The sequence below is a fragment of the Diabrotica undecimpunctata genome, chromosome 7 (assembly GCF_040954645.1).
Source record: "Diabrotica undecimpunctata isolate CICGRU chromosome 7, icDiaUnde3, whole genome shotgun sequence".
Classification (NCBI taxonomy): Eukaryota; Metazoa; Arthropoda; class Insecta; order Coleoptera; family Chrysomelidae; genus Diabrotica; species Diabrotica undecimpunctata.
Genome location: NC_092809.1, coordinates 85,132,025 through 85,145,133, shown reverse-complemented (window position 1 = coordinate 85,145,133; position 13,109 = coordinate 85,132,025). Strand labels below are relative to the sequence as shown.

Below are 13,109 nucleotides of genomic sequence, written 5' to 3'. Positions count from 1 at the left end.
ACAAAATCATATTGCACGGGTGATTGAATAATTAGCCAATTAATTAGTTAATCATTCTCCAGGGTACGTCCGATTGCAATGGTCTCATTAGTACTTTAATCTTCGTGAAGCCTCCTTCTTTTGACCCCTTAAGTAATGGCTTATCATTTACTTTTTATGAAAAATTTAATTTTTATATACAGACTATTACTATTCGGCGATATTTCGAATCAGATTTGTGTACTAATAACTGTAGGTAATAAAGAATCTCTTTATGCAGAGTAAATAAGTTTGTAATTTCAGTCACAAGTCGTTTATATGGATAATAAACAGTTAAAATAAGTGTTCAAAATTTTAACTACCTATATCGGCGCTATTGATCTTGACAATGGCTACTTAGACATAGTATTTTTTAGTATGTAATATATTCTGGATCATATTACATACGTGCCAATATGCTGTACTAATACTGTTGAGCGATATTGATATATTTAATGTATGGAGGATATATTGTTCCCATTCCTATTTACTATGCACGTGTTTAAAAATAATATTTGAAAAAAATATATTGAAGGGAAGTACTTTTACCTATGGTAGCGACAATCAAATTTATTTCTTACACTTTAACGTTTCGTGGTAAAAATGATTTTGTGTGAAAATAATGGTAATTAAATAGGTGCTTTGGAATATTTATTGAGTTCAATCTAACTGCAAGATTGGTATAATAAATTATTTATCCCTACAATATGTTATGAATTTATTTCTATTGTATTGAAATATCTGCAACTCATAAGAGTGAACAAATTACAGAAAGCGAAATTTTACTCTCTAATTATTGATTCAACACCTGATATAGATCACCGTACCGTCATTCTTCACTATGTTCTTTTAAGTGGTATAAAAGAGGGATTTTTGAGATTTGAGACTCATCAAACTGATGGTTCGGTAGTCACTACATCTTTTTGCATTTGCTTTTTTAGGTATCGTCACAAAAATCGACAGCCGCCAATCCGTTGGTATATAGCCAGTTTCATAAATTTTATTAAACAGATGAAGGAGAGATATTTTACCTGAACTTTGGAAGCACTTTATTATTTCACTCGGTATTTCATCTGGTCCCGTCGCTTTTCGGGTCTTTGCTAATCGTATTGCTTGTTCAATTTCGTCCATAGTTATGTCAGGTCCTGTAACTACTTCGTTAATTTTAAGCTCAGGCCTTTCATCACTAAACAGGTCCTCAATATATTCTTTCCATCTGTCTATTTTATGCAAATTAGTGATAGTCAGTTTTCCGTCTCTATCAACGTTGTTATTTGCCTGTTTTTTGTTCTGACCTGTCAGTTGTTTTATTTTTTTATACATATTAAATTAATCATGTTTTCCTTGTAATTCTTCAATTTCTAAACATTTGTTTTCGAAGTATGTTTGTTTTGCAGATTTTATTTTAGTCCTTATCTCTTTATTAATTACTTTATACATTTCTACGTTTTGGTTCTTAAAATTGCGTCTTTTTTCGATCAAATTTAAAATCTCATCGTTCATTCACCGTTGCTTTTTTTGACAGCTCTCTTTTAAGTTTGGAGTTGAGTTGCTTATAATCGTTTTGATTTGGTTCCAATGATCCTCGATGGATTCTTGTTGTTCATAATTATCAAAATTGCTCTCTAAATTGTTTGCAATCATCTGGCTATTGTTTCTAATAAAATCCATATACAGTTTGTTATAGGATCGTTGTTGCTTTATCCGTTTAAGTTTTAATTTTATTTCTGCTAACAACAGATTATGATCAGATGGAACATCGGCACCAGGAAGAGTTTTTACAGACTTTACTGCATTTCTGTAACGCTCACTGATAGTTATGTAGTCAATTTGATTTCTGACGATATTACGGGGAGTGTTTGCTGGAGATTTCCATGTAAATAATCTCCGTTTAGGTAGTTTGAAAAAGGTGTTCTTTATACATAGGTTATGTTCTTTGCGGAGCACAGAGCCACCTTCTCTGTCGCTCACGTGGGTAACTCCAATCTGGCGCGTCCATGTCGCGGGGATTGGCATCTATCATTTCAGTAGGCCGGAGTGAATACATGGCCAAGTCCAGATCGGGACCCAGTTCTGTGGGATATAACACTGACCCCTACCTAGGGATACAGGTGAAGACCACAACGGTAGGCACGGCGGAGAAGAAGATCTTCGGTGCGACGTGGATGGCGGAAGTGGCATCCCTGGATTTTAGGGATGGTATAAAATCAAACCGATAGCGTCTGACCCATATTGGACGGTTGTCAATAGCGTCTGTACCCATAATGGGCGGCTGAACTCGTCAACACGCAAAGCAAGCGTGACGTTTTAATTGCTATTACCCCTTTATTATGTCAGATACAAATACAAAAACGGATTTACCCCAGGTGAGTAGAAAGAAAAATTCAGAATCTCACACTGATAGACTATCAGTCAGTCCCACGGATTCTGGGGGGGGACAAAATTCTGACATATTTTAGAAAACCATCTAACAGATATATATTTCTAAAAATTGCAACTTTCAATGCAAGAACCCTGCTATCAGAAGAAAAATTCATAGAAATGGAATCTGAACTTAATAAAATCAATTGGGACATTGTTGGAGTCGCTGAGGTCAGAAGGAAAGGAGAAAGCCTAACCACTTTAAAATCCGGTCACATTTTCTATCATGTCGGAGAAAACGATGGGAATGGAGGCATTGGACTCATATCAGTAAAAGCAGTTTCCACAAGAGTTATACTTGCAAAATTACAACTAAACACCCGTTACTCCATAAAGATCATTCAAGTCTATGCACCAACATCGAGTCACGCTGACGAAGAAATAGAACAGTTCTATGATGACTTGTACACAGCTGTTTCAAAAGACCAAGAACATTTTACGGTAATATGTGGCGACTTTAATGCCAAAATAGGAATAAGCACTGATCCGGCTGAAAATGCCCTCGGAAATTTTGGCACACCAGATAGAAACGAAAGGGGCAAAATACTCTTAAATTTCCTATTAGAAAACAATCTATATTTAATGAATAGCTTCTTCTATAAGGAAATCCATAGAAGATGGACTTGGAAGAGCCCCGATGGTAAGACAAAAAATGAGATCGACTTCATCATCACTGACAAAAAACATATAGTCAAAGATGTTACAGTCTTAAATCAATTTAGAGATTTCTCAATACAACAAGAGAAGACGTTAATAACCTAAACGAAGAAATAGTAGATACATTAACACAAGCTCAGGAAAAATCTGGCCCTAAACATGGAAAAGAACAGAAAATTAGTAAAGAAACGAAACAAAAAATGGAAGACCGTAGAATGCTCAGAAGTCAAGGAAATGTTGACTCACAAGATATAAACAGCATCAATAAAGAAATCTCTAAAGTCATCAGACGGAATATTAGAAAATACAACAACAAGAAAATTATAAAAACTATAGAAGACAACAAAAGCATGAAAGCATTGAGGAGAAAAATGGAAAATGGCAAAAAAGAAATCTTCCAACTTAAAGACAAAAATTGAAATATTATCTCAGATAGACCAAGCATATTACATATAGTAGAAAGTTTCTATGAAACATTATATAAAAGTCAAGTTATTCCAGAGCTCATCGAACAACCAATACAAAAGGTACATAATGTAGGATCGGAGGATATACCAGATATATCACGAGAGGAAATTCAACATGCCCTCAAAAATATGAAAAATAATAGATCTCCGGGGGAAGATGGTGTAGTCATTGAGACAATTAAACTAGGAGGTCCACTTTTGATGTCCCGAATCCAAACACTTTTTAATCTATGTCTGCATAGTGAAAACATTCCAAGTACATGGAAGCATTTGGTTACAATCCTCCTCCACAAAAAAGGGGATAAATCAGATCTCAAAAACTATAGGTCAATTAGTTTGCTTAACCACCTATACAAGCTCTTTACTCGAACCCTGACAAACAGATTAGAAGCAAAACTCGATTTCTATCAATCAGAAGAACAGGCAGGATTTCGAACGGGACACGGAACAAACGACCATTTGCAATGCCTTAAAACTCTAGTTAAAAAGTCTATCGAATATAACAGACCCCTTGCTCTTATCTTTGTCGACTTCCACAAAGGATTTGACACAGTCGAAACAGTTGCTATCTTAAAAGCACTATCAGAATGCAGAATAGATCACAGGTATGCAAATATTATTCGAAATATATACGAAAATGCGACAACAACCGTTAACCTCCACTGCATAACTGAGAAGATAAAAATTGGCAGAGGGGTACGGCAGTGAGATACCTTGTCGCCAAAACTATTTATAGCAGTTGTGGAGTACGCATTTAAACGGCTAGAGTGGGAATCAAAGGGTATTAGCATCGATGGAAAGATATTCAATCATCTCAGATATGCCGATGATATTGTTCTCATAACAGACAACTTAGGAGAAGCCAGAGTTATGCTACAATAACTACAGCAAGTAACCCAGAAAGTCGATTTAAAAATAAACTATGGAAAAACAAAAATGATGACCAATCTCGTCCCCAATGAGCTAATAGAAATCGAAAAGTCGCCCATAGAACTTGTGGAAAAATATGTGTATTTGGGTCACGAAATAAGGTTAACGCGAGATAACCAAACATTCGAGCTACTTAGAAGAATAAGTCTGGATTGGGGCATTCGGAAAAATGAGAGACGTATTTACAACAAATATACCGATCCATTTAAAAAGAAAAGCTTTTAACCAGTGCGTTCTACCAGTCCTCACATACGGAGCAGAAACCTTAACTCTCACAAAAATATCAGCCGAAAAATTGAGAAGGACACAACGAAACATGGAGAGATCAATGCTTGGAATAAGCTTAAGAAATAGAATAAGAAACGAGGAAGTTCGTAGACGAACCGGAGTGGAAGACATTATCGAACATAAGGCAAAAATGGAGATGTGCAGGACATGTTGCAAGAATGAAAGACGACATATGGACAAAAAAATTGCTTTAGTGAAGACCACGGACTGAGGGGCGAAGCCGAGGAAGACCCCCAACGCGATGGACCGACGACCTCAAAAGAATCGTGACCAATTGGATAGCAGAGGTGCAGAACAGAAGCAGATGGAAAAGTCTAGAGGAGGCCTATGTTCAACAATGGACAACTCAGGGCTGATTGATGATGATGATGATGTTCTTTGCAAAATCTGAGAAATAATCTCCTCTTTCATTTCTATCGCCCAGTCCATAACATCCAATAATGTTACTTTGTCTGCCTTTTCCTATCTTAGCATTAAGGTCACCCATCAGAATAGTAAGATCTCTAGTCTTGAGTTGGTCAGTGACGGTCTTTACATCGGCGTAGAACTTTTCAAGTTCTTCCAGTTCACTTTCCGCTGTCGATGCATACACTTGTATTAAATTTATATTTCTGGGTTTCGCGTTCAACTGAATCATTATGACCCGTTCAGATACCTGGCATATCGCCGTCACATTTGCTAACATCCTTTGTGACTATGAATCCTACACCATTACGATGATAATTACTGTCTTCTCCTGCATAATACACTTCATGATCATCCACATGGCATTGGCCAGATCGGGGCCATCGCATTTCACTAATACCCAGAATTGATATTTGCAGTCTTCTCATCTCATTTATGGCATTCTGTGTTTTTCCGGGTTCATATAAACTCCGCACATTCCATGTGCCTATTCTACATCTTTTTTCGATATCAAATTTGGCCAAGCCGGACCCATTCTTCGCACCCCTACCTTATTTAAGAGGCGCCCGTACTCGGGGCCATCGTTTAATTCCTCAGCTATATTGGTAAACCTGAGAAAAATAGTGTAGTAGTCATTCCCTTGGATTTCTAAACCGCTGTGTACATGCTGTTTAAGTGGTTACCACCGCACCGGGTACTGTTATGTTTTGACCGTTCTGGCCTACATGACTTCCGCTTAATACAAATACTGAAAGACCAGCTACCGCTTTCCAGGTTTGATTTTATATAAACCCTAAAACCATTGGGCTGCTACCTCCGCCCTCCAGACCGTTATAAAGACCTTCTTCTCCGCCCTGGATGCCGTTGTGGTCTTCATCCATAACCTTGGAGAAGGGACCCTTAACAGGTACTAGTTGCCCGGGCCAGGAAACACCTGGAATCTGCGGAAGGCAGGGATTGATTCACTTTCCCTGATAGGACTGTCCAAAAAGTAGTTCCTACCCGCTATCCGCGAATCTCTATATACAGCAGTGTTAATATATTAAAATGAGTGAGTTTATTATCTAAGGGGGTGTCATATAGTTTTTAGAGAAATTCCCTTTAATTTAAGGTGTCGTAAGCGGAATTTAGATTTACAAATACCACCCCTGATGCCTGATATCTTTCGTACTCGTTGTTACTTTTTGCACTCACGATGACCTTTATTAACATAAGTGACCAATTTAAAAAGTGATTTATAAATTATTGTAATTTAAATTTTATTAATTTATGAAACAAATATTGCACGTCATAAACTGTAGCAATCAGAAAGTTACTAAGATCTCCCTGCTGTACAGAGTTTTCTATAATTTTATGTGGTAACAAATATTAGAGTACTACTACTTTCTTAAACTGTTACACGAAAACTCCACTCGATATACGTACATTTATATGATAAATGTTTCAGTCCGATGCATTAAAAGAAAATACTAATGCATAAAAATGGAAACTTTCCAAGTTTATAATAGACGCTTACTTAAGTTTAAAAATAATTAAAGCAAGTAATATAAATTACTACCTTGCCTATTAAACATAAAAGTAATATAAAATTTATATGTCGGTTAACAATTTATATTATAAAAATTTTAACTACGTTAGCCAAGTATCTATGAAATTCCTCGATGCCTAAATTGATGAATATTAATATAAATTTCAAGTCCCACAATATACCTGCTGTAAAATATCAAAATCTACGACTAATAAAATTATTGGCAACATTGCAGGAGCTTAGTTTTGTACCAGACAAGGTGTATACGGATCCCAAAAATGTTTTAACGTATTACGGAGCCTACTTGATCCTATGCGTTGGTCGGAGTCTACATAAAGCGCTACTTAGATAATAATATACTCGGTGTATATTCTCCTAGAGTTCGTATAACACCGTTTTAGCACGGAGCCCACATTAACCGCTAGATCTATATATATATATATATATATATATATATATATATATATATATATATATATATATATATATATATAAGAATAAGAAAAAAGAAGTACTTGTAACTTGATTGGAACAAATATATAACTGTTTTGGATGGGTTGGAGTCAATAAAATTTTATTGACTCCAACCCATCCAAAACAGTTATATATATATATATATATATATATATATATATATATTTCTCGATTCTTCCTTCTTTCCATTATCCTTTCTGATCTGCCATCTGAGGCTCCCGCTTCCATAGCCTCACCCACTTGATTCCTCCATGATCTTTTCAGTCTACATCTTCCTATCTCTCCAGTAGGAACATCGTTTCGTCTACATCTTCCTATCTCTCCAGTAGGAAAATCGTTTCGAAATTTATTATTTCCATCTTGTATGGTCTGCTCTTCGCATATTTTCTTCTTCACATACCTTTTCCTCCACGGAGGTTTACAATTATTATTGATATCCTTATCTTTTGAAGCTTTTGTATGGAACTGAATTGCAGCAAATCAGTCTTTAAGACCATGACATTCGTCTTCAGTCACTGCTGCGTCTACCTTGAATCGTGACCTGCATTATCAGGATGTTGTATTTTTTCCCCACGCATAAATGGTCTCCAGCTTTAAGCTCTACATTCCAAAATGTGGTTTACTGTTTCTATTCAGTAGCTTCTTTTTTATAAACTCCTTTTTCTGCTGCTTTAATTTTGTTTTATGTTTCCGTTTGTTTATGAACAAATTCTCCGCTACATATATCATTATATTAAGTACCATGGTGTTATATTAAGTTATTGCTGTTTTCACCTCCTTCGGGTTAATAACCATTATCACATAATGCTACCCTTACTCGATCTATGCTGTAATGTTTTGTTATTAGATGGGGCTGCTTTATGTTTTTTATATTTAGTACAATATTTTAATTTACAGTCGCCACACTCAGAATAGCGATAGGCTCAAATCATTGCTGGGGATATTGATAGTTCATGCATATATCAGTGCCTATATTTACATATATTTCATAGAAAATATGTGAAGAACGTGTAACTAGGGCCTTCTATATTAAAATATTGTAAATCTTGTTTCTGCTGCGCTCAATATAGTATTACGTATTACATACTCTTAAACAAATTGTTTTCATAATCTACTTCACTGTACTGTATCTACTTCACTGTACTTCATCATATCTCGCAGGAACGAAACATGATATACAACCATATGTTCTTATTTTGGCTTAAGATACGACCTATTCCAACAAAGGAAGGGTTACTGGCGTTACTGCTCTTTTTACTCATCTGCTATTTTTAAATACTTATACCGAGACTTTTTTATAATCCAATACTTTTTAATAACATTTTAGTTTAGACATATTAGTTTTTAGCAGATAACTTTTACACTGGTCGATAAGTATATAAACTGTTTTACCGATCCTATTATTTAGCTTAACTATACTCCTCTAACCATATATGGTAAAATACCTAATAATTCGCGGTGTTTTACACCTCCATCACATTTCATACCTTGTCTGTTCTATTATTTTAGCTAAATCATACAGGTGTTCTCTAACCGTATCCTAAAATACCTATAGTTAGCCGTGTTTTTGCACTCTCGTCATACTTCATACCTTGTGTGTTTTCTTATTTTAACTAAATCATACAGGTGTGCTCTAACCATATGCTAAAATACCTAATAGTTAGCCGTGTTTTGCACACACATCATACTTCATATATCGTCTGTTGTTCCCAACCTTCAAGCAAGTCAGACTGTCTGGGTCTGCTTGAAGGGGGGGGGGGATATCTACTACTATACTAATTCCTTGATAGTAATAACTCTATTTTGAATGAATAATTGTGATTCATGGTCTTTTTTGTAACATTTTTATTTGCAACTAAACCTGTTGCTACTATGTCAGTGAAATATTGCAAGGCTGGTTAATTTAATTCAGGGGAACAAAAATGGACGTTCAATTAGTCCTTAATATTTTCATATTGCACCATCTAGTATAACGTATATCAAACAAACAGTCGTATAATAAAATCTATTGAGACAGAAAGAGTGATGACATCTAGTGACTGTCTCAATTAGAATCAAACAAATTTATACACTGCGTTGGCCAACTATTCTTTTTTAAACAATGTTGACGCAAAGCAGTCCCTGCATCTCTTTCTAATGGGCCGGGTTTATCGACCACTTGACCTTCCCAGAGGTAATTTAGCTCACGTGGTCGATAAACCTGGCCTATTAGAAAGAGATGCAGGGACTGCTAAACTTCAGTTTTCTCTGTGGTACTGGGAGAACAGTCTGTATTGCAGCGCTCAGTCTACTTGTATTATACGTTTATACCGTAACCAAACTGACCGAACCTAACCAAATTCAACCTAACCGTGGTGTTTAAACAAAACGATTAAGTAGGACGTATTGAAATAGCTGGTTATTTATTTAGAATAATAAATGATATAATAGAATATATAATTATAAAACAGAAAAAATATTTACGCATAAATGTTATCTGTACAAAGAAATCACTTATCCACGGTGATGATTGGCAAGCAGAAAATAGCTTATAAACTCATTGTTGGGTAGAAAATCGGCAAAGGAAGAATTCTTCCACGTTAAACTGGAGAAGTACGCATTATGATGTCTCGTCTTGATCTGCACTTTTTCTCGATATGGGCAAAACCCTCTGACTCTGACTTTCAAAGCGTATTTCTTTGAAAAGTAAACTACTATCTGTGTTACTACTGTATGTGACTATATGTGTTAGCCACTTTGAAAATAAGAATTTAAAAGAAGATAATGTAACGATCTAATAATAAGTACTTAATTAAAATATTTAATTAAACAATATCATATTATAATACTTCTTCTTGTGGTGCCTATCTGTTACGGATGTTGGCTACTAGCATGGCAATTCTAACTTTGTAGTGTATATTATAATACACTAATAAAAAATATTTGCAAATAAAAAAAGCAAAATATGTAAATAAATACTAAATACTTTCCCAAACACCTGGCAACAAAGCAATAATTTTCTGTTAGTAGGTAAGAATAAAAATGTGATATAATTAAAAATATAAATTTTTAGTTTTCCTAAGAAAATTTTTTGTATAATTATGGCAACACTGATTGGAATTACCCTTCTTGAGCATAATATGAAAGGGTTGTCAGTAGTGTCATTTCTTGTTGTTTCGTTGTATATAATGGCGAAAGTTTTAAAAATTAAAAATAAGTGACATATTTTAGTGCACTACTAGTACCAAATTAAAATTAAAATTAAAAAAATTTAAAATTAAATTTGTTAACAAATTATAGTCAGACTGGTACTGGTAATATATTCAATTTTATATGTGTCTTTCTTTTTTAGAGTAGATTTCAACGAATAGTTTTCTTTGCAGTCTGCCTTGCACTTGGTTGTTTATGTTTTTTGATGTCCTCAATATATATTCCCCTACTTGTGTTCAAAGCTAGAAAATTTGCTTTGTTATTTACACTAGGGAGCATATTTTTTGTTTTGGGGTAAGTTTTTTTAATTTTTTTGATAACCATTGATTAAGTGTCGGGATATTGGCAAATTTGGTCTATAATATGGAAGTTGAAATTACAAAATTTTATACCAATAGCTTAGTTTTTTTCAGTAACAAATATAGTTTTATATTCATCAGAATGAATACTTACATAAACCTAACTTAAAAACAATAGTTTACCAAAAAATAAAATGTCACATTTAACAACATTCAAAATTATAAAACCATTGTGATCAAATTTGTTATAGTCCATTCGCTCAGCTCGGGAATCTTTTGACAGATTCATCATCAGAAACGTACTACACAAAAATTCCTACCTTTCACTATTAATAGCCCAAATACACTTACTGTTGCAGTCTTTTTTCAGAAAGTTTTTGTTGGGGGGTAAATATTGTCTTTATTCCTCTTGATTTAAGAATTTTGTCGATTTTGTCAGTGACACCTTTGATGTAAGGAAAAAAAGCTTTCGGATAATGAGGATCTAATTCTTTGGGTTGAGATTGAGTGGGAGATTGATGTCTGTGGATGCTCCTGTTAATGTGATTTTCGCGGTAACCCTTTTGGATGAGGGCTTGTTTTAAACTAGAGAGCTCAGCGGGTCTACTTGCATCATCGCAAAGGCGTAATGATCTGGACAGAAGAGTATTAATGACTGAATTAATTTGTGAAGGTTTAGTATGGGTGGTTTATCGATAAACAGAGTGATGAAAACGTTGGGATTGGTTTTTCTTTATGATAACGTCGAGAAATGGTGGGGATTAATCGGGTTCCACCTCCACCGTAAACTGGATACTATGTATACCATATGTATACCATTCAGATTTGTTTCAAAAGACACCAACTCATCCCTGGAGGATTTAGAGCAGGTCGTTCATGTACAGATAACATCTTCTGTCTTAAACAAATTATAGAAAAGAAAATTGTGACAAATAGAGAGTTACATATGACTTTTGTAGATCTTGAGAAGGCATATGAGACAGTCCCGCTAAATAAACTATGGGAAGTCCTGGGCACATCAAACATACATCAAACATTGGTTAGTGCTCTCAAAGATCTATATTATGGTTCAAACTCCCAAATGAAATTCGGAAACCTCTTAGCTGAAAAATTTGCAGTTACTAAGGGTCTCAGACAAGGATGTTGTATCTCTCCGACTCTATTTAAGATTTGTATCTCTGCAGCTCTGAAACAATGGAAAAGGAAAGTCAAAGGAATGGGTATACAATTGAACGATCATGATTACATATATACTTTACAGTTTGCAGATGATCAGGTGGTGATCTCAAATGACAAAGATGACATGGAATACATGCTTAGAAAACTAATTGAAGAATACCAGAAATGGAGATTAAATATCAATTTAGAAAAGACAAAATACCTCTCAATTGGAGCTGAAGCAGAACAACTCGATATCGATGACAATCAAAAAATAAATCCATGCAACGAATATAAATACCTGGGCGTCATTTTCTACCGTAGTGGAAAAGACGAAGGAGAAATAGAACATCGAATTGTACAAGCACGAAGAGCTATAGCATGTTTGAACGGAGTTCTATGGAGTAAAGAAATATCAAAGAAAAGAAAATGGAACATCTATGAGACAATGGTTAAAACTAGCCTACTTTATGGAGCTGAGACATGGAGAATAACCGAAAAATATAAGAAAAAGGTCGAAGCCACGGAAATGGATGCCATCAGAAGATCGATGAGAATATCGAGAGCCGACAGAATACGGAATGAAGTGATAAAACAACAAATGGGTATAGAGGGCACTATAGTTGAGGATATTGAGAGAAAACAGCTCATATGGTATGGGCATGTGAGCCGAATGGGGGACGAAAGATTGCCTAAAAAACGATGATGTGGCAACCCCCAGTGGGAGTTAGGAAAGCGATTAGCGCTCGAAATCTGGACGAAGACCTAACTCAAGACAGAATACAGTGGCGTTTGGGAGTCGGACAACTTCGTAAGACGTTATAAAAAAACCGAATATACCGTATCCGTACCGTAACCGTATGCCGTCATCTTTTTTATTGAGACAATTTGGGCTTTTTTTTAAATTTCTGTGGCTTCTCGGATAATTCTTGGTTTATAGAAGCGGATGGGGGCTATAGTTCTAAAGTTTTCAAAATCAATTTTGTGACCTGTACGACGGTGATAAAGGCAATGCCACCGTCATCCTAAACACTTCCTCACATCCTCTTATATTAATAAACTCTCAAATAGCATTAATACTCCAGACTACAGACCAATTGCTAATAATCTAACAACATATCTGGAGAAAACAACAAACGCCATTATCAATAAAACCTTTTGACATAAAACAATCTATAATTCCTCGCGAAAAGTTTTCCAGAACACCTCGAATATATCGCCTACCCAAAATTCACAAACCCAATATTAATATACGTCCCATTTTCAGTGCATACA

The 13,109-nt window shown here is 35.1% G+C and overlaps 1 protein-coding gene across 1 annotated transcript in view; it reads left to right on the top strand.

Annotated features, from left to right (window-relative positions):
* LOC140445544 (uncharacterized) overlaps positions 1 to 13,109 on the top strand; it is a 299,013-nt gene that overhangs the window by 85,320 nt on the left and 200,584 nt on the right. The window contains exon 2 of the mRNA XM_072537640.1: positions 10,520 to 10,671. Coding sequence (XP_072393741.1) covers positions 10,520 to 10,671 — 152 coding nt within the window. The remainder of the gene's footprint in view (positions 1 to 10,519; positions 10,672 to 13,109) is intronic.